We start from the raw sequence: 21,387 nt of genomic DNA on the forward strand, positions 1-21,387 counted from the left end.
CAAGCAAAAAAAGGGAGGTATAAAGCAATGTGGATACCTCTCTTGAGAAACATTTGATCAGATCATATTTTAAAAAAAACGAAGTGAGAAACAAAGAAAACCTATCAAAAAAGGCTTCAGAAGCAGCTAGAATGGCAAACAACACACAGCAGATCACCTGGGAGCCCTTGGCCCCCCCAGAACACCCCAGGGAGAAACAGGCGCGGTCAGAACTGCTCATCTTTGCCTTAACAACCAGTATATTTTAATGTCATTAACTTTGCAACGAACTACATTTCTCTCCTCTATGACAACTAAGAAATTCAACCAAATATATCACCCCAATTTTTACACTAGTCATAGAAATCTGCTACATATTTTTGTGTATTGAACCTAACCCTAACAATCTTATTTTCCTACATATTTTCCTATTGCCCTGAGTTGCTTGTTTCTTTGTATCCTTTAATATATTATCCATTTCTTTGACGCACCATAAATTTATTCCTGGAAATCTGACATAGAATTCAGGTTCATTCATTCTTCTAGCAGTCAACAAACATTTATTCACTGCCTACTATGGCATCTGGTCCCATCACTTCATGGGAAATAGATGGGGAAACAGTGGAAACAGTGTCAGACTTTATTTTTTGGGGCTCCAAAATCACTGCAGATGGTGATTGCAGCCATGAAATTAAAAGACACTTACTCCTTGGAAGGAAAGATATGACCAACCTAGACAGCATATTAAAAAGCAGAGATACTACTTTGCCAACAAAGGTCCGTCCAGTCAAGGCTATGGTTTTTCCAGTGGTCATGTATGGATGTGAGAGTTGGACTGTGAAGAAAGCTGAGCACCAAAGAATTGATGCTTTTGAACTGTGGTGTTGGAGAAGACTCTTGAGAGTCCCTTGGACTGCAAGGAGGTCCAACCAGTCCATCCTAAAGGAGATCAGTCCTGGGTGTTCATTGGAAGGAATGATGCTAAAGCTGAAACTCCAATACTTTGGCTACCTGATGCGAAGAGCTGACTCATTTGAAAAGACCCTGATGCTGGGAGGGATTGGGGGCAGGAGGAGAAGGGGACGACAGAGGATGAGATGGCAGGATGGCATCACCGACTCGATGGACATGAGTTTGAGTGAACTCCGGGAGTTGGTGATGGACAGGGAGGCCTGGCGTGCAGCGATTCATGGGGTCTCGAAGAGTCGGACATGACTGAGCAACTAAACTGAAGTGAACTGAACTATGTTTTAGGAACCAGAGATAATGTGTACAAAACAAAGTCCCTGCCTTAGTGGAAGTTGTACACGCTGAGTAGTACTATAAACAAAATCAAAATAGGGTAGAAGGATAGGAAGCAATGATGACAGGTAGGGACAGGGGAAATGTAGACAATTTTAGACAAACTTCCCTTGAATTTGAGCTTTAATCTCTCCACAGTAGCATTAGGAAGGGCTTTTGAGGGGCTTGCTATGAATGAAAAAAAAGAATAGTTGATTACAAGAACCCCACAGGTCCAAAAAATTAAATATTTCTTTTCAAAGCCACTTAACAGAATCCAAAATTATCATATTACAAAGTGATGTAAATTTGGAAGGCTTTATTTTATAGAAAATGTATTATGAACTGAAATTTATATTTTTTAGATAAATACCTTTGTAATTGGTAATTCACTGAAATTTATGCTTGTCATTACTTAAAAATTGAACAGTCTTACTTTACAAAAAAGAAAAAAAGATAATATACTGAGTTGTAAGCCAGGATTCAGAAATTAGGACAAGTGAGGCTAGGCAGCCAAGGTCATGCATTTCAACCACCTGGTATCAACTTCTACAATAACAGAAGTAACTGTAGAAGGAAACACACTTGCTAATTTCTATGACAGAGGCAGAGGCATAGGTGCCCTGCTCTCTTTTTCATCATCACCCCTCCACCCAACATGAGATAGACAGTATCAGTGTAACAATTTCCAGAGACGTCTTTGTACCAGTTGACATGCTTACCTAACAAACGGTGCCCTAGAATTTCCATCTTCATCTAATTCATAAAGTTTATCTGCTCGCAGGCCATCAGCAACAAACAGCATTAGTCTTTTTGCTGGGGGAGGCAGGGGCGTAAACTGAGGAGTCATTCCATGAACCAAAGGAGAGGTAAAATAAATGTCGAAGATGGAGGCGAAGAACACGAAGTGTACGAGCAATCCCAAAGTGATGTACAGCAGCATATCCAGAGGAGCTAAGCCCCAAGACACACTGCAAAGAGGCAACAGAGTCAAAGCTGGGTAAGCCTCAGCGCAAACAAATATGTTTTCAGTTTATTTGATGACTAGAGCTGCCTGCCTCATTTTTCAGTCTCAAAAAACTTCTTAGTTTGGTGGACACTTCTTACTTCCTCCATCTTTCAATAAGCTTCATTGTTCTGCGGCTACTTGCCTTATCTACATAGGTAATCGTTTTCAAGTTGTGGGAAGAGGGCTTCCCTAGTGGCTCAAATGGTAAAGAATTAGCTGGCAATGTGGGAGACCTGGGTTCGATCCCTGGGTTGGGAAGATCCCCTGGAGATGTGGAATGGCAACCCACTCTAGTATTTTGGCCTGGAGAATTCTATGGACAGAGGAGCCTGGCGGGCTCTAGTCCGTGGGGTCATGAAGAGCTGGACACAACTGAGTGACTTAAAAAAAAAAAAAAGGAGAGAGAGAGTTCTTAACATAAGATCTACCCTCTTAAATTTTTATGTGTAAAATACAGTATTTCAAACTATAGGCACTGTTATACATCAGATCTCGACAACTTCCTCACTTTGCATAAGTGAGATTTTACAGCCCTTGAACAACCACTTTCATTCCCACCACCCACCCACCATGAGTTCGACTCTTAGATTATCTCAGACAGGGAGAGATGTGCACATTTGTCCTTCTGTGACCGACTTGTCTCACTGAGCGTTATATCCTCAACGCCATAACCATTACATTGGCCAAAGCTTGGTATTGTAATGTGTTTAATTTTGTCCAGTCTTTTAACTTATTGGGGTTTTAATTTACATTTCCCTGGTGATCAATAACGTTGAGCTACTTTACATGCATGTAATGGACATTTTAAAATCCTCTTTTATCCCCTTTTCATTTTTTTAACTGTGTTTTTCAAAGAGCAGCCAGTACTTATAAATTCTGAAAGTTCAATGAATTAACTTTTCTTTTGGCAATTGTATTTTGTGTCCCACCTAGGGAATTTTTGTAGATGACAACACTTTCTTTAGTACACTTTTAATATTTTTATTTTAAAACAATTTCAAGTTCAGAGAAAAGCTGCAATAATGGTACAAACATCCATACACCCCTTAGCCATATATCTCTAACATTATCATTTTCCTCTGGTCCTTGCCTCATCTCTTCAACTTACCCCTCTTGTGTGTGAGTGTGTGTGTGTGGAGGGGTATACTTCAGTGCTTATTTTCTGACAATAACGATACTCCCTTATGTACCTACGGTGGCTACCAACTTCAGTAAACTCAGCGTCAGTATTTTACCTAATCTACCATCTATACTCCAACTTTTTGAAGTGTCCCAGTACTTTTCTTCACAGCATTTTTATAGCTTTTCTGAGGCATAACTGGCCTATAGTAAGCTGTGTACATATTTAAAGTGTATAATAATCACAGGAGAGAACATACTCATAACCCTCAAAAGTTTCCCCATGCCCCTGTGGTTCATCCCTATATATTCCATTTTTAATGTTATTGTAAATGGCATTTTTTATTTCAGCTTCCCCTCATTAGTTTTTAAATTACCACTGATTTTTACATATTCACCTTGTATTCTGCAACACTGAAAAACTGTTTGTTATAGTAGTTTTTATGGAGATGCCTTTTGATTTTCCAAGGAGAAAAATTATGTCACCTGTGAATAAAGGACTTCTTCCTTATCAATCTATAGACTTTTTATTTATGACTCATGCTTGCACTGTCTAGGACTTTGAGTGTAACGTTGAACAGGCGTGGAAACAACAGAAATCCCTGCCTTGTTTCCAGTCCTACGGTGAAAGCCGTCAGTTTTTCAGGTTTTTTTCATAGACTCCTTTTGTTGCGTTAATGAAGTTCTCTTTTACTTTTACTATGCAGTTTTAAAGTTGTGAATGGAAAATGCTGGATTTTGTCAAGTGCTTTTGACAAAAGCAGACATGAGAGGGGAGGATCACGTGAGGTCCTCTCGCGAGAGAGGACCAAGGCCATCTGGATTTTCCCTTTTGGTCTCCCCTGGCGTGGGGTCTCCCCTGGCGTGGGGTCTCCCCTGGTGTGGGGGTCTCCCCTGGCGTGGGGTCTCCCCTGGTGTGGGGGTCTCCCCTGGCGTGGGGTCTCTCCTGGTGTGGGGTCTCCCCTGGCGTGGGGTCTCTCCTGGCGTGGGGTCTCCCCTGGCGTGGGGTCTCTCCTGGCGTGGGGTCTCTCCTGGTGTGGGGTCTCCCCTGGCGTGGGGTCTCTCCTGGTGTGGGGTCTCCTGGTGTGGGGTCTCTCCTGGTGTGAGGTCTCTCCTGGTGTGGGGTCTCTCCTGGTGTGGGGTCTCCTGGTGTGGGGTCTCCTAGTGTGGTGAACTACAGTGATGGAGTTTCAAATGTTAAACCAAGCTAGGGTTCCCAGAATAAACTGAACTTAATCATTAAGTATTATCCTTCCTCTATACTCTTGGATTTTATTTGCTAAAATATTTAGCATTTTAAATTAATATTTACTAGCGATATTAGACTATAAATTTTTTTTCTAATATCTTTCTCTGGTTTTGATGTCAGACAATGCAATGGGAAGTGTTATTACCTTCTATTTTTTGGCAGAGTTTGTGTAGAATTAGTACTATTTCTTCCTTTATTGCGTAACAGGATATCAATGGCTCAGAGTGTCCTTTGTTGCAAAGTTTTAACTATAAACTCAGTTTCTTCATATCCAGAGAGACACTAAGAGTATCCGCCACTTGCTGAGTGGGTTTGGTGGTTGTATCTTTGGTCCATTTGTCCATTTCATCCAAATTGTCACATTTATGATTCCAAACTGTCCATAATATTCTGTTCACTTGTTCTTTCTTCTATCCTTTAGCTCACAACTCTTCTATCAGGTATCATATTTAGTTACGCAAAGTAACTCACTTTTCAACTCATTTTAATTCATTTCAGTAAGATCTTAAACTCTATTTACAACTAAAGTACATATGGTATCTGCCTAGATGTAGAGAGGCTCCCATTGACTTAAACACTCCTCTCTACCATGGAAACCTGAGTACTCTCCTTATCATGTTCACTAATAAGGAAATATCTCTATCATTTCTCACTTTCTTTTGCATTTACAAATAACTCCCTGGACTTATGTTCTTTCTTTTCCCCACTATTGTTACACAACTTTTTTGTAAAAAGTATCAAACTGTCTGTGTTAAAGGATAATACAAATTTTACTCTACCCTAAACCTTACTGAAGTAGTAAAACAAACATTTTATTTGAGAACTTTGACCCTGAAGCTGTAATAGCTAACATAAAAATCTAGCTCTCTTGTATAGTAACAGTGGGATCTTAGGTCCCTCCCGGGCACTTTCCAGCATCACTTCCTCAGGGACTACTCAGTCCAAATCAGAAGCTCAAACCTTTACTTCAGTTTATAATTATACAGCTATGACTCTGACTGTTTGTAGTAATGGCTGCCTCTATAACTTCATGCTGATTCCAGGAAAGCAAGACAGGCTTTCTCCAGTACTCAGCCCAGTCCTGGGCACTTAGTCAGGGCTATTAAATTACCTAGGATTATCACTTCATGGGAAATAGATGGGGAAACAGTGGAAACAGTGTCAGATTTTATCTTTTTGGGCTCCAAAATCACTGCAGATGGTGACTGCAGCCATGAAATTAAAAGACACCTACTCCTTGGAAGTAAAGTTATGACCAACGTAGATAGCATATTGAGAAGCAGAGACATAACTTTTCCAACAAAGGTCCATCTAGTCAAAGCTATGGTTTTTCCAGTGGTCATGTATGGATGTGAGAGTTGGACTGTGAAGAAAGCTGAGCACCGAAGAATTGATGCTTCTGAACTGTGGTGCTGGAGAAGACTCTTGAGAGTCCCTTGGACTGCAAGGAGATCCAACCAGTCCATTCTAAAGGAGATCAGCCCTGGGTGTTCTTTGGAAGGAATGATGCTAAAGCTCAAACTCCAATACTTTGGCCACCTCATGTGAAGAGTTGACTCATTGGAAAAGACTCTGATGCTGGGAGGGATTGGGGGCAGGAGGAGAAGGGGACAACAGAGGATGAGATGGCTGGATGGCATCACTGACTCGATGGACGTGAGTCTGAGTGAACTCCGGGAGTTGGTGATGGACAGGGAGGCCTGGAGTGCTGCGATTCATGGGGTCGCGAAGAGTCGGACATGACTGAGCGACTGAACTGATACATAATATTTCAGTGATTCCAAAAATCATCCTTCACATAATACTTACATTATAGCTGCTGCTGCTGCTGCTAAGTCGTTTCAGTCGTGTCCAACTCTGTGCGACCCCATAGACGGCAGCCTACCAGGCTTAGCCATCCCTGGGATTCTCCAGGCAGGAACACTGGAGTGGGTTGCCATTTCCTTCTCCAATGCGTGAAAGTGAAGTCACTCAGTCCTGTCTGACTCTTAGCAACCCCATGGACTGTAGTCCACCAGGCTCCTCCATCCATGGGATTTTCCAGGCAAGAGTACTGGAGTGGGTTGCCATTGCCTAAGCACATATAATTAAGCACTATTATAATTTAAGTTTTCTCTTTTTTTAATCACTTTTTATTCAGATTCAGTGAAAAGGAAAACTTTTTCATGGATGAATCATTTGGAAATCACCTAAACAAATTAATAACTACTAAAATTTTTAAAATACATGTAACCATGTATCAATAAAAGCCATTTAACTTATACCTCTGGGATGTTTACCACACATTGAAAAACAATGTCAAAAATTACAATATGTAAAAATGTATAAAAAATTAGATATTTATAAAACTTTACATCAATGAAAAACTTGCACTGAAAATATTACTTGTGGTTATTTTAAAAGTACTAAAACAAAAAAATAATTTTTTAATCAAGAAAACAATTGAGGTGCTTGGAAAAGAGCAATCTTTCATATTTTTATCACTATCATACAAGCATCAATGACTATCCAGATTATTCAGTGAAACACTGGCTGTAAAGACCTAGATTAATGCAAATTTTGGTAAGTAGAAAGAAAATTCCTCAACAATATTAATGGCAAATTATTATTAAATAGAAATCAGCTGTTGTTAATAATATCCTAGTATGCACTATTAATATTTCTTCAACATTTTTAATTGATAAGCAAATTTCTATGTGCTAGTGGAAGAGAAAAGTACTTACTGAGACGACTGGCCAGTTGATTTGTTAGGGGCTTGGAAAGGTCACACTGACAAGTCCATGATTACAGGATGTGAGGTAGAACCAGGAAATTACAGATGTGCCATAGGAAGCTGCTGATCAAGGAAGAACTTCTACATCCAACTTCTTACAGCTCTCTAAGGAAACATATTTTAAATCTATTTTCAATTTTCATTTTAGAAATCAGATCCTAAAGATATTCCCTTTGGGGCCTACCACCTTAACTGCTTTTTCTGGCTAACGCTAATAAATGACTGACATCAGGTCTGTTTTGCTTTACTTTTAAAAATCTGTCAAATATTTTCAATACACAGTTACTCCTGCTGCTGCTCTTGCTAAGTCGCTTTAGTCGTGTCTGACTCTGTGCGACCCCATAGGCGGCAGCCCACCAGGCTCCCCCGTCCCTGGGATTCTCCAGGCAAGAACACTGGAGTGGGTTGCCATTTCCTTCTCCAATGCAGGAAAGTGAAAAGTGAAAGTGAAGTTGCTCAGTCGTGTCCAACTCTGTGTGACCCCATGGACTGCAGCCCACCAGGCTCCTCCGTCTGTGGGATCCTCCAGGCAAGAGTACTGGAGTGGGGTGCCATGGCCACACTAGTAGTATATTAATTGATACATGATTATAACATTTGTTGTGTACTAGGTACCAGATACTGTGACAAACACATTCCTAATTCTGTGTATCTCCTTGACAGAGGAGGCTGAGAGAAATCAAGTAACTTTTAAAAAGTCTCATGGCAAATAACTGGCAGGATGGGGATATGATATGACTGTCAAGCACAATCCTTGACAGGAAGATCCTAAATGTGGGGACTTTAAGTACAACAGATGTGTAAAATTCCCATTACACAGGCAGAAATATTGCATATAAATAACCCATTTCCAAACATGCCCTTTCCATGCCATTCCCTAATCCTTCCCATTTTTCATTCCAGAAATTGTTTCCATTCTCAATCTCTCTGGCAACTCAATTACAATAAAGATCAGCAATCCTTTTAGCTAAGGACTATGAAACCACAAGAATACACAGAAGAAGTGTACAAAAAAGAGCTTCACGACCCAGATAATCATGAGGCTGTGATCACTCACCTAGAGTCAGACATCCTGGAATGTGAAGTCAAGTGGGCCTCAGAAAGCATAACTACGAACAAAGCTAGTGGAGGATGGAATTCCAGTGCAGCTATTTCAAATCCTAAAAGATGATGCTGTGAAAGTGCTGCACTCAGTATGCCAGCAAATTTGGAAAACTCAGCAGTGGCCACAGGACTGGAAAAGGTCAGTTTTCATTCCAATCCCAAAGAAAGGCAATGCCAAAGAATGCTCAAAGTACTGCACAATTGCACTCATCTCACATGCTAGTAAAGTAATGCTCAAAATTCTCCAAGCCAGGCTTCAACAATACATGAACTGTGAACTTCCAGATGTTCAAGCTGGATTTAGAAAAGGCCGAGGAACCAGAGATCAAATTGCCAACATCTGCTGGATCATCGAAAAAGCAAGAGAGTTCCAGAAAAAAACATCTACTTCTGCTTTACTGACTATGCCAAAGCCTTTGCCTGTGTGGATCACAATAAACTGTGGAAAATTCTGAAAGAGACGGGAATACCAGACCACCTGATCTGCCTCTTGAGAAACCTATACACAGGTCAGGAAGCAACACTTAGAACTGGACATGGAACAACAGACTGGTTCCAAATAGGAAAAGGAGTACGTCAAGGCTGTATGTTGTCACCCTGCTTATTTAACTTCTATGCAGAGTACATCATGAGAAATGCTGGGCTGGAAGAAGCACAAGCTGGAATCAAGATTGCCAGGAGAAATATCAATAACCTCAGATATGCAGATGACACCATCCTTATGGCAGAAAGTGAAGAGGAACTAAAAAGCCTGTTGATGAAGGTGACAGAGGAGAGTGAAAAAGTTGGCTTAAAGCTCAACATTCAGAAAACTAAGATCTTGGCATCTGGTCCCATCACTTCATGGCAAATAGATGGGGAAACAGTGGAAACAGTGTCAGACTTTATTTTGGGGGGCTTAAAAATCACTGCAGATGGTGATTGCAGCCATGAAATTAAAAGATGCTTACTCCTTGGAAGGAAAGTTATGACCAACCTAGACAGCATATTGAAGAGCCGAGATATTACTTTTTCAACAAAGGTCCATCTAGTCAAAGCTATGGTTTTTCCAGTGGTCATGTATGCATGTGAGAGTTGGACTGTGAAGAAAGCTGAGCACCAAAGAATTGATGCTTTTGAACTGTGGTGTTGGAGAAGACTCTTGAGAGTCCCCTGGACTGCAAGGACATCCAACCAGTCCATCTTAAAGGAGATCAGTCCTGGGTGTTCATTGGAAGGAATGTGCAAGCTGTGCATTAAATCACAAGTGCTTGCTGCGCTCCTAATAGTTTGTTACCGAAGTGGAGTGAAGTGAAGTGAAGTCGCTCAGTCGTGTCCGACTCTTTGCGACCCCATGGACTATAGCCTACCAGGCTCCTCCCTCCATGGGATTCTCTAGCCAAGAGTACTGGAGTGGGTTGCCATTTCCTTCTCCAAATTCGAGACTATCGGGATATTCCCAGATCCAAGCAGATCCCAACGTCCCCAATGCATTTTCTATTGGCTCTGTCCCTGTGCCGCACCAAGGCCCCTGGGGCCCGCAGGCACGAGGCTGGGAGGGCGAGGAAGAGGAAGCAAACCCCCTTCCGACCACCGGCCCTGCCCGGCACCGGCCACCCCTGCAGGGAAAACATCAGTACCCGGCAGCGGACACAGCAGGAGCGAAGGAAGAGGGGGCAGTGCACCCCGGCGAGCGCCAGTGTCGGGGCCCGGCGCCTGTCCCCACTTCTCCCGGACTCTACCTGGGCTTGAGCAGGTCAGGCCTGACCTCGGGAACGAGGCCTCGTCAGCGCGAAGGCGGGGCCCGGCTGCGAGTCAGAGCTCCCCTCTGGCTCAGAAGAGAAGGTTCCTAAGCCACCGTCACAACCGCCCCCCAACCACGAAAGGTCCCTGACACTTACCTGGCCAGAAGCTACTCTCGCGATAATTCTCGCGTCAGTCCTCCAATCCCCGCCCCCACCTTCTGCGACCAATCAAAAAGGAGTGGGGCGGGGCTTTGCCTTTGAGCTGGGCGCGGGGCCCCTCAGTCTCTGCTCACAAGCGTGGGGAGCAGGCGGGGCGGGGCGGGGCGGGGAGAGGGGCGGGTCACGCGCCATTTCTCGCGAGACCGGGGACCAGGAAGACGCCCGCAGAGCCGGGCTGCTGGTGCAGCTGCGGCTGAAGCTGTGGCTGCTGTTGCCGCTGCAGCCTCCGGACGATTCGCCTCCAAGCCTGCGCCTGGTCTCCAGGTGAGGAGACGGGACGTGGCAAGGCCGGGGCTGCAGAAGCGAGCGGCGACCGCTGAGGCTGAGCCGGGACTCAGGCCGCGGCCTGTCAGAGCCAGACAGGGAGGCGCCCACACTCCTGACAGTGTAAGATGGCGGCGATGGCGCCTGGAGGTGGCGGCGGCGGCGTGAACCCTTTCCTCAGCGATTCGGACGAGGACGAGGACGAGGTCTCGGCGACCGACGAGCGGCGGGCAGGACTTCGGCTGGGTGCCGGGGGCGGCCTAGACCCGGGCTCTGCGGACTCGCTGTCGCCCCAGGACCCCGTGGCCTTGGGGAGCAGTGCCAGAGCGGGGCTCCCCGGGGAGGCTGCGGCGGCGGCCCTAGGGGGCCCTGGGGAGACCCCGGCCCGCCTGTCAATTGATGCGATCGCGGCCCAGCTGCTGCGCGATCAGTACCTGCTGACCGCCTTGGAGCTGCACACCGAGCTGTTAGAGAGCGGCCGTGAGCTCCCTCGGCTGCGCGACTACTTCTCCAACCCTGGCAATTTCGAGAGGCAGAGCGGGACCCCCCCGGGGACGGGGGCGCCGGGGGTCCCCGGGGCAGCCGGCCTTGGAGGCGCAGGAGGTCGGGAGCCGAGTACGACGTCGGGTGGGGGACAGCTCAGTAAGTGAACGACGGCGCTGTCCCTCCGGCTGGGCTGTTGGGGTTGTGGGGGGTTATTGTGGGGAGGGGGTGCTTGTGGGCTGGTGCTGAGTACTGGGAGCGTTTCAGCTAGAGGGTTGGGGCGGGGGGCGGGCGGTGATCTTTTACAGTGGAGGCCAAAGGATCTGGCAGCGACTGTTCTCTCCCTGCCTGCCTACAGCCTTGCACCAGCACTGTTGGTGACGATATCTATTAAACATCCAGAGTTTCTAGTTCACTGGCTACTACATGACCAGAAGACTCCCTTGCAACCTTGGTTTATCGCTTTAATCGTTTTTCCATTCTCTCCCATCTCCTGAATCGCCACTACCAGGAAACAGTGTTCCTTATGTTGTTCGCAGTAATTATTTGACTCCAAGTCAAGAGAGAAAAGAATAGGAAATGTTGTTGCTCTCTCCCCGAAGCCAGATCCACTTGAAGACCCTTTGTCTTTGGGTAGAGTTGATTACTCAAAAGTTGCATCTTCTGCTGCATAAAATTTGTTCAGTTTAAATAAACTCAGTTTCATTCACTTTCGGTTCCTTAATTTCAATGGGTGTCCAGAATTATAGGAGTCTAAGGAGCAGAGTAGGCAGGTTCTCCCTGCAGTATTACCTCCTGGTCTCAGTACCTTGTAGGCTTTTTTCTCTTTGGAAGTTTAGGAATTAACTTTTCTGCCTCATTGTAATCATTGTTAACTGTGTAGAGAGGTCGTTTACCTCATTCATCATGTATTTATAAGTATTCATGTCTTTAAAACGTACTGCCAAGAATGCATATTGGAGTCCCAGTACCTATCCTTCTTAAGAGGCATCTTAGATTTTCCCTTACTAGTGGTATGAGGTTTTCAATGTGTTATGTGAGGCCAACTGAAATTTGCTCACACATGCTAAAATACATGATTTAAAATTGTAGCCGAACTGATGGTTTTTTGTCAGTACTTTTAAGTGGTGCTAGAGACTGAGATAGCCTAACTTCAGTTCAGTTCAGTCTCAGTCATGTCTGATTCTTTGTGACCCCATGGACGGCAGCCCGGCAGACCTCCCTGTCCATCACCAACTCCCGGAGCTTGCTCAAACTCGTGTCCATTGAGTTGGTGATGCCATCCAACCATCTCAGCCTCTGTCGTCCCCTTCTCCTCCCGCCTTCTATCTTTCCCAGCATCAAGGGCTTTTCTAATGAGTCAGTTCGTCCCATCAGGTGGCCAAAGTATTGCAGTTTCAGCTTCAACATCAGTCCTTCCAGTGAATATTCAGGACTGATTTCCTTTAGGATGGACTGGTTGGATCTGGTTGAGATGGACTCTCAAGAATCTTCTCCAACACCACAGTTGCCTAACTTAGATGTAACTTAGTTAGATGTAGTTAAACTGCAAAGAGTGCCATTTTCCATCAAGGTAAATCCAAAGCAGTCTTCTCTCTTGAGTATGGAGTTTTCTCAGCAGGTGTAACTTCCTTACTCAGTACTGTAGGATTATCTTCCTTTTCCTGAAACTGGTTTTTCTGTTGCTGACCTTTAAGACTATAAAATGTAACAAAAGAGCAGTGTAACAAAATTGTTAGACAGCTGGCTTTTGTTTGTTTGTTTTAAGGTTTTTGAAGTGTCTAATAATGATTTTCACCTGATAAGCTCTTAATACTTCCTCAAGACCCAGCTCAACTCTCATCTTTGTCAGTACTTCCCACGCTACCAAGGCTTCTTTTCACTGTACTACCTTCAAACCTCAACCATAGCCTTTAACTTTTTATTTTGATTTATTAACAGTATCATTTCTCTCCATTAGATAGTCAGCTTCTTGAGGGACATCTTTTTATTACTCACAGTTTGTATAGTCCCTGGCCTGTCGTTGAACATAACTGAATTGTATCTGCTATGTTTTTCTACTGTATAGATATAATGAAATAAGTTATTCCTTTATAACATTATTTTATTTAATTCAAAAGAATTTATTAATCTTTTCAGCCTACCTTATTGTGTGGAATCACTGTTTATAGTGAAAATTTCTGTTAAAAACTTTTTTGCACAGAAACAGTTACATTTATAATTTAGGCTCTAAATATAGCTGTGTTTTAAAGTAAAAGTTGACTTGTAAATGCCTTTGCATTATACATTTTTATAGTTTCTTGAATAACTTTAGCCTTGTGATCACACGTTGGGATTTGGCTATAACCACACATTCGTGTGCGGCGGTGCTCTGCCATGGTTTACTTGGACCTGTTTGGGTATAACTCAGAAGCACATTATTACATAATATATTTTCAAGTGAATACAAAACAGATGAGCAGTAGGGGAAAAAAAATCAGAGTTATCCATAATCCAACCAATAGTACTTGCCTTTTCCGTTTTTTCTATGCATATATGTTTAAAAGCAAAATATGGATTAAACTGTTTTTGTAGCTTTATTTGATAGGCTATAATTTTTACCATCAACTTTGAGGTAAAATTGCATACAATAAAATGTGCCCATTTGAAGTGTACAACGTGGTGAATTTTGGAAAACAAATTACTACTACAAATAAATGTCTGAGGACATTTTTATCATCCCCAGAACGCCTTCATTTTCATTTGCATTCTGTATCTCAAGCCCATCACTGACCATAGTAGAAAACAATTTTCCAACCTGGGCCTAGGCACTATTGGAATTCTGGGCCTGATAATTCTTTGTTGTGTTAGAGTCCTGTACATTCTAGAATGTTTAACAGTGTTGCTGGCCTCTGTGTCCACTGCATAACAGAAGCAACCACCCAGCCCCCATTCCCCAAGTTGTGACAGTCAAAAAATGTCACCAGCACCGTCCGAGGAAGGGGAGGGCAAAATTCCCCAAGTGAGAACCACTTCCTTAGATAAGTTTTGCCTGTTTAAAAATTTCATACAAATGCAGTTTGGAGCATATAGTCTTTTCTGTATGGCTTCCTTTCCTCAGTATAATGTTTTTGAAATTCATTCAAATAATGCTTTGATGTGTAATAGTAGTTCATTCCTTTTTTGGTTTTTCCATTCATCTGTTATTAGACATTTTTTTTCCCCATTTTTGGCCTATATGAATAAAGCTGTCATGAACATGCTTGTATAAGTTTTACAGAGACATATGTTTTCATTTCTTTTCGATAATACCTAGGAATAGAATTGCTGGTTCATATAGTTAGTATACATTTAAATTTGTAAGAAGCTGTCAAACAGGTTTTCCAAAGTGTTTGTATCATTTAAAATTTCCATCACCAGTGTATGAAAGTTTCAATTTCTATACATCCCCCAAACCCTTGGTATTTTCAGGCTTTTTATTTAACTCATTCTAGGAGAAGGCAATGGCACCCCACTCTAGTACTCTTGCCTGGAAAACCCCAGGGACGGAGGAGCCTGGTAGGCTGCAGTCCATGGGGTTGCTAAGTTGGACATGACTGAGCAACTTCACTTTCACTTTTCACTTTCATGCATTGGAGAAGGAAATGGCAACCCACTCCAGTGTTCTTGCCTGGAGAATCCCAGGGACGGGGGAGCCTGGTGGGCTGCAGTCCATGGGGTCGCACAGAGTCGGACACGACTGAAGCGACTTAGCAGCAGCAGCAGTGAGAGTATGGTGGTATTTCATTGTGGTTTTTATTTCTTGAGGACTAGTAATGCTGAGCTCCTTCTTTCAGCTTTTGGCCATTGTGGGGTGTCTCTACTGCTATTGCATATCTTTTGTGCAATGTCTGTTAACAGCTTTTTATTGAGTTGTAGTTGTTTTATATATTCTGAACCCAAGTCCTCCAGCAAATATGTGTTTTCCAAGTTTTTTCTCCTAGCATGATTTGCCTTTTCATTTTTTAACAATGTGTCTTGTGAACAAAAGATTTTCATTTCATTAAGTCCAGTTAATTGTGTTTTTCCCTTAATGATTCATGGTCTTTGTTTCCTAAATAAATATTTGCGTATCCTAAAGTTGCAAAAATTTTCTTGTGTATTTTCTTCTAGAAGTTTAATGGTTTCTCTTTCTAAATTTAGGCCTATGATGGCATCATAAAAAGAAGAAATATTTCTAAAATATTCCTCCTATAATTATGCAGATACTTATAGCACTAGCTTTAGTATAATTTAAATCCAAATGCATTGTATATCAAAATATTAATATACTTAAATGTCTTAATACAGTCAGAAAATAGATAAATGCTAAAATAAGTCTGTAAATCTATGGTTAGTACCATGTTTTGAAGATTTTGACTAAGATTCGGATCATACAAATTATATTTTAGAAACTCTGAGGATGAATCTTTCTTTAGGACCAGACTACTGCTGGTTATAAGGGTCCTCTGTATTCAGTTCTACCATGTTAATTGTTGCTAGTTGGATTATTACTTTATAATACTCAATGAATACTTTTTGGTTGATTGTAAACAGTATAAACATTGATAGTGTGGATTATCTAAAACATTAAATTATTTTTGTTTTATGTATTTTTGATTAATGTGTGTCTGATCTGAAAATTCATAAAACTTCAGAGTAATAAATGTATAGTCAACAGTGGTTTTCTTTGTTTAAAGATTTCTAAAAGGCTCACCTGGTGGCTCAGATGGTTAAGAATCCAACTGCAGTGCAGGAGACCTGGGTTTGATCCCTGGGTTGGGAAGATCCCCTGGAGGAGAACACGGCAACCCACTCCAGTATTTTTGCCTGGAGAATCCCCATGGACAGAGGAGCCTGGTGGCTACAGTTAATGAGGTCGCAGAGAGACAGGACTGAGCAACTAAGCACACACAAAAGCAGTTTAATTTTGTAAGATTTACTAAATTGTTTGCCCCAAAGTCTGTATTATCTGACCTAGATAATAGTATAGTGGTAATTCTAAAATACAAGAAGTCTTCATACTATCTTTTTTCTTGCCTAAAAGAGTAAGTCAAATGTATAAAACATATAAAAGAACTATAGCTTTTTAAATTTGATGTTTTCAGTGGAAGAATTTAAAATGAGCTCTCATGGAGTCTCAGTGTTTGGTAAATTGTAGCATCCTTGTGATGGTCCTGCTAGGTCCACTTGATAAACTAATTTGATCTTTTGCATGTAATGTTGCTTGCTTGAATATAGACACACATTAATTATATATTGTCCTCTCTATTTTTGCCAGTTTAGCCAGTTTGGTTTCCAGTTAGATTGCAAGATAAAAGTTGTGCCAATTCCTTTGGCACAACTTAATTACAAATTACAGTATTTTATGTAGAGGAATGATATTCTACTCTGAGCCTTCAAGGTCTAATCAAAATCAGAAAAATTGCCTAGAATGAGTCAGCTCTGTAGAGACAGTAAGTGGTCAAATAACATGCCTTTCAGTGATGAATTTTCTTTTATTCTGTAGCTATCATGCTTCCAGATGTTCTTAAGGCAGCTTATCAGGAGCCATTTATGACTGACTTTAATAATTTAACTTACAAGCCTGCAGACTTCTTGAGTTATCTCTCTCCTTTTTAAATACTCTTTCACTGTCCTGCCTGTCTTTTCTCAGAGCTCTGAGAGAGCACTTGGTTCACTGTGCTCTGTCCCCTTCTTTTATCACCTGTGCTGTGATTCCCATCTTCCAAAAGTTCCCATCTCTTCCACTTTAACAAAGCAGTTCCTCCCCGGTAGGTTGGAATTGGGTTTAGTGCTTCCTCTGGCTTCTAACAAAATATCAAGAGAATATTTCTGATATGTTAAGTTCACTGCTTTTAGCTGAGTGAGACTTGCTACTGTTGTCTGGACCATATTCAGTTCAGTTCAGTTCAGTGGCTCAGTCTGGTCCAACTCTTTGCGACCCCATGAACCACAGCATGCCAGGCCTCCCTGTCCATCACTAACTCCTGGAGCTCGCTCAAACTCATGTCCATTGAGTCAGTGATGCCATCTAACCATCTCATCCTCTGTCGTCCCCTTCTCCTCCTGCCTTCAATCTTTCCAGACATCAGAGTCTTTTCAAATGAGTCAGCTCTTTGCATCAGGTGGCCAAAATATTGGTAGTTTCAGCTTCAACATCAGTCCTTCCAATGAACACCCGGGACTGATTTCCTTTAGGATGGACTGGTTGGACCTCCTTGCAGTCCAAGGGACTCTCAAGAGAATTCTCCAACACCACAGTTCAAAAGCATCAATTCTTCTGCACTCAGCTTTCTTTAAAGTCCAACTCTCACATCCATACATGACTACTGGAAAAACCATAGCCTTGACCAGACAGACCTTAGCTGACAAAGTAATGTCTCTGCTTTTTAATATGCTGTCTAGGTTGGTTATAACTTTCCTTCCAAGGAGTAAGTGTCTTTTAATTTCATGGCTGCAGTCACCATCTGCAGTGATTTTGGAGCCCCAAAAAACAAAGTCAGCCACTGTTTCCCCATCTATTTGCCATGAAGTGATGGGACCAGATGCCATGATCTTAGTTTTCTGAATGTTGAGCTTTAAGCCAATTTTTTCACTCTCCTCCTTCACTTTCATCAAGAGGCTCTTTAGTTCTTCTCATTTTCTGCCTTAAGGGTGGTGTCATCTTCATATCTGAAGTTATTGATATACTACTACTACTACTAAGTCATTTCAGTTGTGTCCGACTCTGTGCGACCGCATAGACAGCAGCCCACCAGGCTCCCCCGTCCCTGGGATTCTCCAGGCAAGAACACTGGAGTGGGTTGCCATTTCCTTCTCCAATGCAGGAAAGTGAAAAGTGAAAGTGAAGTCACTCAGTCATGTCCAACCCTCAGCGACCCCATGGACTGCAATTTCTCTCTTATATGACTCATTTTTTACCCATGTCTTTCAGCAGCTTCAAACTTTTTAATTCTTGTGGAAAGTCAGATATTTTCATTGCCTCGAACAGTGACTTGTGTATAGTTGATATTCAATATTTTACATTGACCAGTAAATTTATGAAATTATGTACAGCTCAGTATTATAGGAATCCAAAGAAGTTTAGTGCATATCCTTGAGCATATTATATTCTTAATGGAGAAGCAAGACTAACACCTGAAAGTCTATAGAGTAGTTTTCTGTGGTACAGGTAATAGTGTAAGCATTCAGATATAGAAAAATCATTGTTGATTGTGATAATTGTGGAGAAAGTAAAATTTTAATGTGATTCTTAAGTATGAGTGAAATTTTAATATAAACAGTAACTTTCTTATTTGGCCATATTTAGAGTCTTCGTCCTGAGTGAGGAAGAGGAAAAGGAAGTGAGGGTAAAGAGAAGATAATGTTTATTTTATATTTGGCCTTGTTTAAAACATCATCTGGGAACATGGTTGCCGTTATCTGGCTCACAATTAATTGATTCCATTTGGGTAGTTATAAAAATGCAGTATGACACTTCAAGCCATTGTGGTACATAGTTTAAAAGGAAACAAGATAAGGGTATCAATCATCAAACAGGCCTTTTTATGTTAAAAACTAAGTTTACACTTTCTACTTTAGAGATGACCTCACTGTCTGCTTTTTTGTTTCTTTGCTTGTTTTCTAAGCACCTTTGTTGGAAAAAACAATTCAGGATTGGCTCGGTTTTCGTTTTGTATATTTGGGTCAAAAACTACATTTTTTTTTTTTTTGTATGGTGGCTTTTAACTGTGCCTACTACCTTAACCCCCATGGTTTTAGGATGATTAACTGGAAAAGAGCACTTACCTTGGTCTAAAAGTACAGTCTGCGTATACCTAAATTGTGAATATCGATTGAGAAGGGCCTTAAATATTAATAACCTATTTTTTCCTTCAGATAGTTGTTTTTATTGGCTTCTATGTGTATGTACTGTAACTAACTAAACACACACAACACACACATCTGTACTGTAAGAGTTGATGATAAAATGTGGTTTCTAAATTATTTATACTAAAAACATACTTGTTGATACTTAAATAAATTGTGTTCTGCTGTTTGGCCATATTTTGAACACGATGCCTCTTTGGTTGACTTTTGGGGGATTTGCATTAGTTTAGGATTGATGAGAAAGCAATGGCACCCCACTCCAGTACTCTTGCCTGGAAAATCCCATGGATGGAGGAGCCTGGTAGGCTGCAGTCCATGGGGTCGCTAGGAGTTGGACACGACTGAGCGACTTCACTTTCACTTTTCACTTTGATGCACTGGAGAAGGAAATGGCAACCCACTCCAGTGTTCTTGCCTGGAGAGTCCCAGGGACGGTGGAGCCTGGTGGGCTGCCGTCTGTGGGGTCTCACAGAGTCGGACACGACTGAAGCGACTTAGCAACAGCAGCAGTGGTAGGATTGATCTGCTTCAACTCCCTTATCATATGAATGTTTGTGGAGGTATTACCATTAACTTTTTTTTGAGATCTAATCGTCATGACATTTTACTAGTTTTAGATGTCCAGCAGAATGATTTGATACATGTCTGTATTTTGAAATGATCACCACAGTAAGCTTAGTTAGCACCCATCACCACATAGCTACACTTTGTTTGTTTGTTTCCTTTGATGAGAACTTCTGTGATCTACTCTCTGAGCAGCTTTGAAATACACAAAACAATATTGTTAACTATGGCCACCATGCTGTACACTTCATCCCCAAGACTTATTTATCTTGTTGGAAGCTTGTACCTGCAGTTAACTTTTTAAAGTGGTTCTGGCCCCATTTCAGTGGAGCGTGTGAAACTGGTAACTCTCCAATTCCATATGTGCATATAGTTTCTACAAACTAAGGAAATCTGCACAGGAAAATCTGAGAAAGTTGGATGTAAATTGTCGAATTTACTTTAAAAATAGATTCTTCAGATTTCTGAGAAGTGAATACTTGATGTAATTGAATACAGCAATGGTATTTACTAAGATTGAGCAAAAGGTAACTGTAACAGGATCAAGAAGAGTGTCCTAGAGCTGATGTGTTTGTATTATAGCAAGCTACGTGATAGATCTCTCACATTGATGTGAATAAAATAGAGAAATATGAGCTTGGTAGAAGAGTAACAGTGGAAACATGTGTGGCTGATAAAACAGTAGTAGGTCTGTGCCAGTGTGTACCACCTATACTTTTGAAAGTGAAAGTGAACTTGGCCTATTTTTTGAAGACCACCGAAAAATTGATGCTTTTGAACTGTGATGTTGGAGAAGACTTGAGAGTCCCTTGGACTGCAAGGAGGTCCAACCAGTCCATCCTAAAGGAGATCAGTCCTGGGTGTTCATTGGAAGGACTGATGCTAAAGCTCAAACTCCAATACTTTGGCCACCTCATGCGAAGAGTTGACTCATTGGAAAAGACCCTGATGCTGGGAGGGACTGGGAGCAGGAGGAAAAGGGGACGACAGAGGATGAGATGGTTGGATGGCATCACTGACTCGATGGACTTGAGTTTGGGTGAACTCTGGGAGTTGGTGATGGACAGGGAGGCCTGGCGTGCTGCAGTCCATGGGGTCGCAAAGAGTCGGACATGCCTGAGTGACTGAACTGAACTGAATGGGTATGTTACATCCTAATTAAAATAATTGTTTAAAAAACATACTAGGAACATCTGTACTTGAAATTCACGTGAAAATGTAAAACATTTCTATTTGAGTAGCCACCATAAGTTAAAGAAGTAAAACTGTATAGTGTAGAGAGCTAAGAGCACAGAGTTTGGAGTCCTGGCTTTGATCCTGTTTCTGCCACTTTTTTATTCTCATTTCTTAATCTCTCAGTGCCTCAATTTCTTCATCTAAAAATGAGGATTGAGGATAACAGTACCTACCTGTTAAGAGCTGTTATGAGAGTCAGCTGAATTAATATTTATTATCATCTGCAGTAAGTGTATGTAAGTGTAAAATCGATTATTGATATTAAAAGACAAACATCGGATTTAAGATTTTGTAATGGTTCATTAAAACCTGCCTCCATACAGTTAATGCATTGTATTTTATATCTATAAAGGCATTGTACCTCCATTTTTGTAGATATTTTAAATTACATTCATATAAGTTACTTTTAAATATTTTTGTGTGTGTTCCTCTTAGGCAATGGTTAGTTATTTGATTTTATGACCAATACATGATGAGAAAATGGGATTTGTCTTTTTGGAGCTTACTAAAATTT

At 41.7% G+C, this 21,387-nt stretch overlaps 2 protein-coding genes across 14 annotated transcripts in view; one reads left to right on the forward strand and one right to left on the reverse strand.

The window, feature by feature from the left end:
* The window catches only part of PIGN (phosphatidylinositol glycan anchor biosynthesis class N), a 105,069-nt gene extending 94,586 nt beyond the window's left edge, over positions 1–10,483 (reverse strand). For 4 of the 6 annotated variants that reach the window (XM_027525616.1, XM_027525617.1, XM_027525618.1 and 1 more), the window contains exons 1-3: positions 10,236–10,387; positions 7,361–7,515; positions 1,983–2,231 (exon numbers count right to left, since the gene is read on the reverse strand). In XM_027525616.1, the coding sequence (XP_027381417.1) occupies positions 1,983–2,203 (221 nt within the window). In that variant the 5' untranslated portion in view covers positions 2,204–2,231; positions 7,361–7,515; positions 10,236–10,387. Of the gene's footprint in view, positions 1–1,982; positions 2,232–7,360; positions 7,516–10,235 lie in introns of all 6 variants that reach the window. The other 2 variants (XM_027525614.1, XM_027525615.1) reach the window with 2 other exon arrangements.
* A 116-nt stretch (positions 10,484–10,599) lies between these two features.
* RELCH (RAB11 binding and LisH domain, coiled-coil and HEAT repeat containing) overlaps positions 10,600–21,387 on the forward strand; it is a 114,244-nt gene continuing 103,456 nt past the window's right edge. For 6 of the 8 annotated variants that reach the window (XR_003508515.1, XM_027526270.1, XM_027526271.1 and 3 more), the window contains exon 1: positions 10,600–11,363. Coding sequence is in view for 7 of the 8 variants with exons in the window: in XM_027526270.1 (XP_027382071.1) it covers positions 10,850–11,363 (514 nt within the window). In the remaining variant the exon portion in view is untranslated. The remainder of the gene's footprint in view (positions 11,364–21,387) is intronic. The other 2 variants (XM_027526272.1, XM_027526275.1) reach the window with 1 other exon arrangement.

The sequence above is a fragment of the Bos indicus x Bos taurus genome, chromosome 24, assembly GCF_003369695.1.
Source record: "Bos indicus x Bos taurus breed Angus x Brahman F1 hybrid chromosome 24, Bos_hybrid_MaternalHap_v2.0, whole genome shotgun sequence".
NCBI classification, from domain to species: Eukaryota; Metazoa; Chordata; class Mammalia; order Artiodactyla; family Bovidae; genus Bos; species Bos indicus x Bos taurus.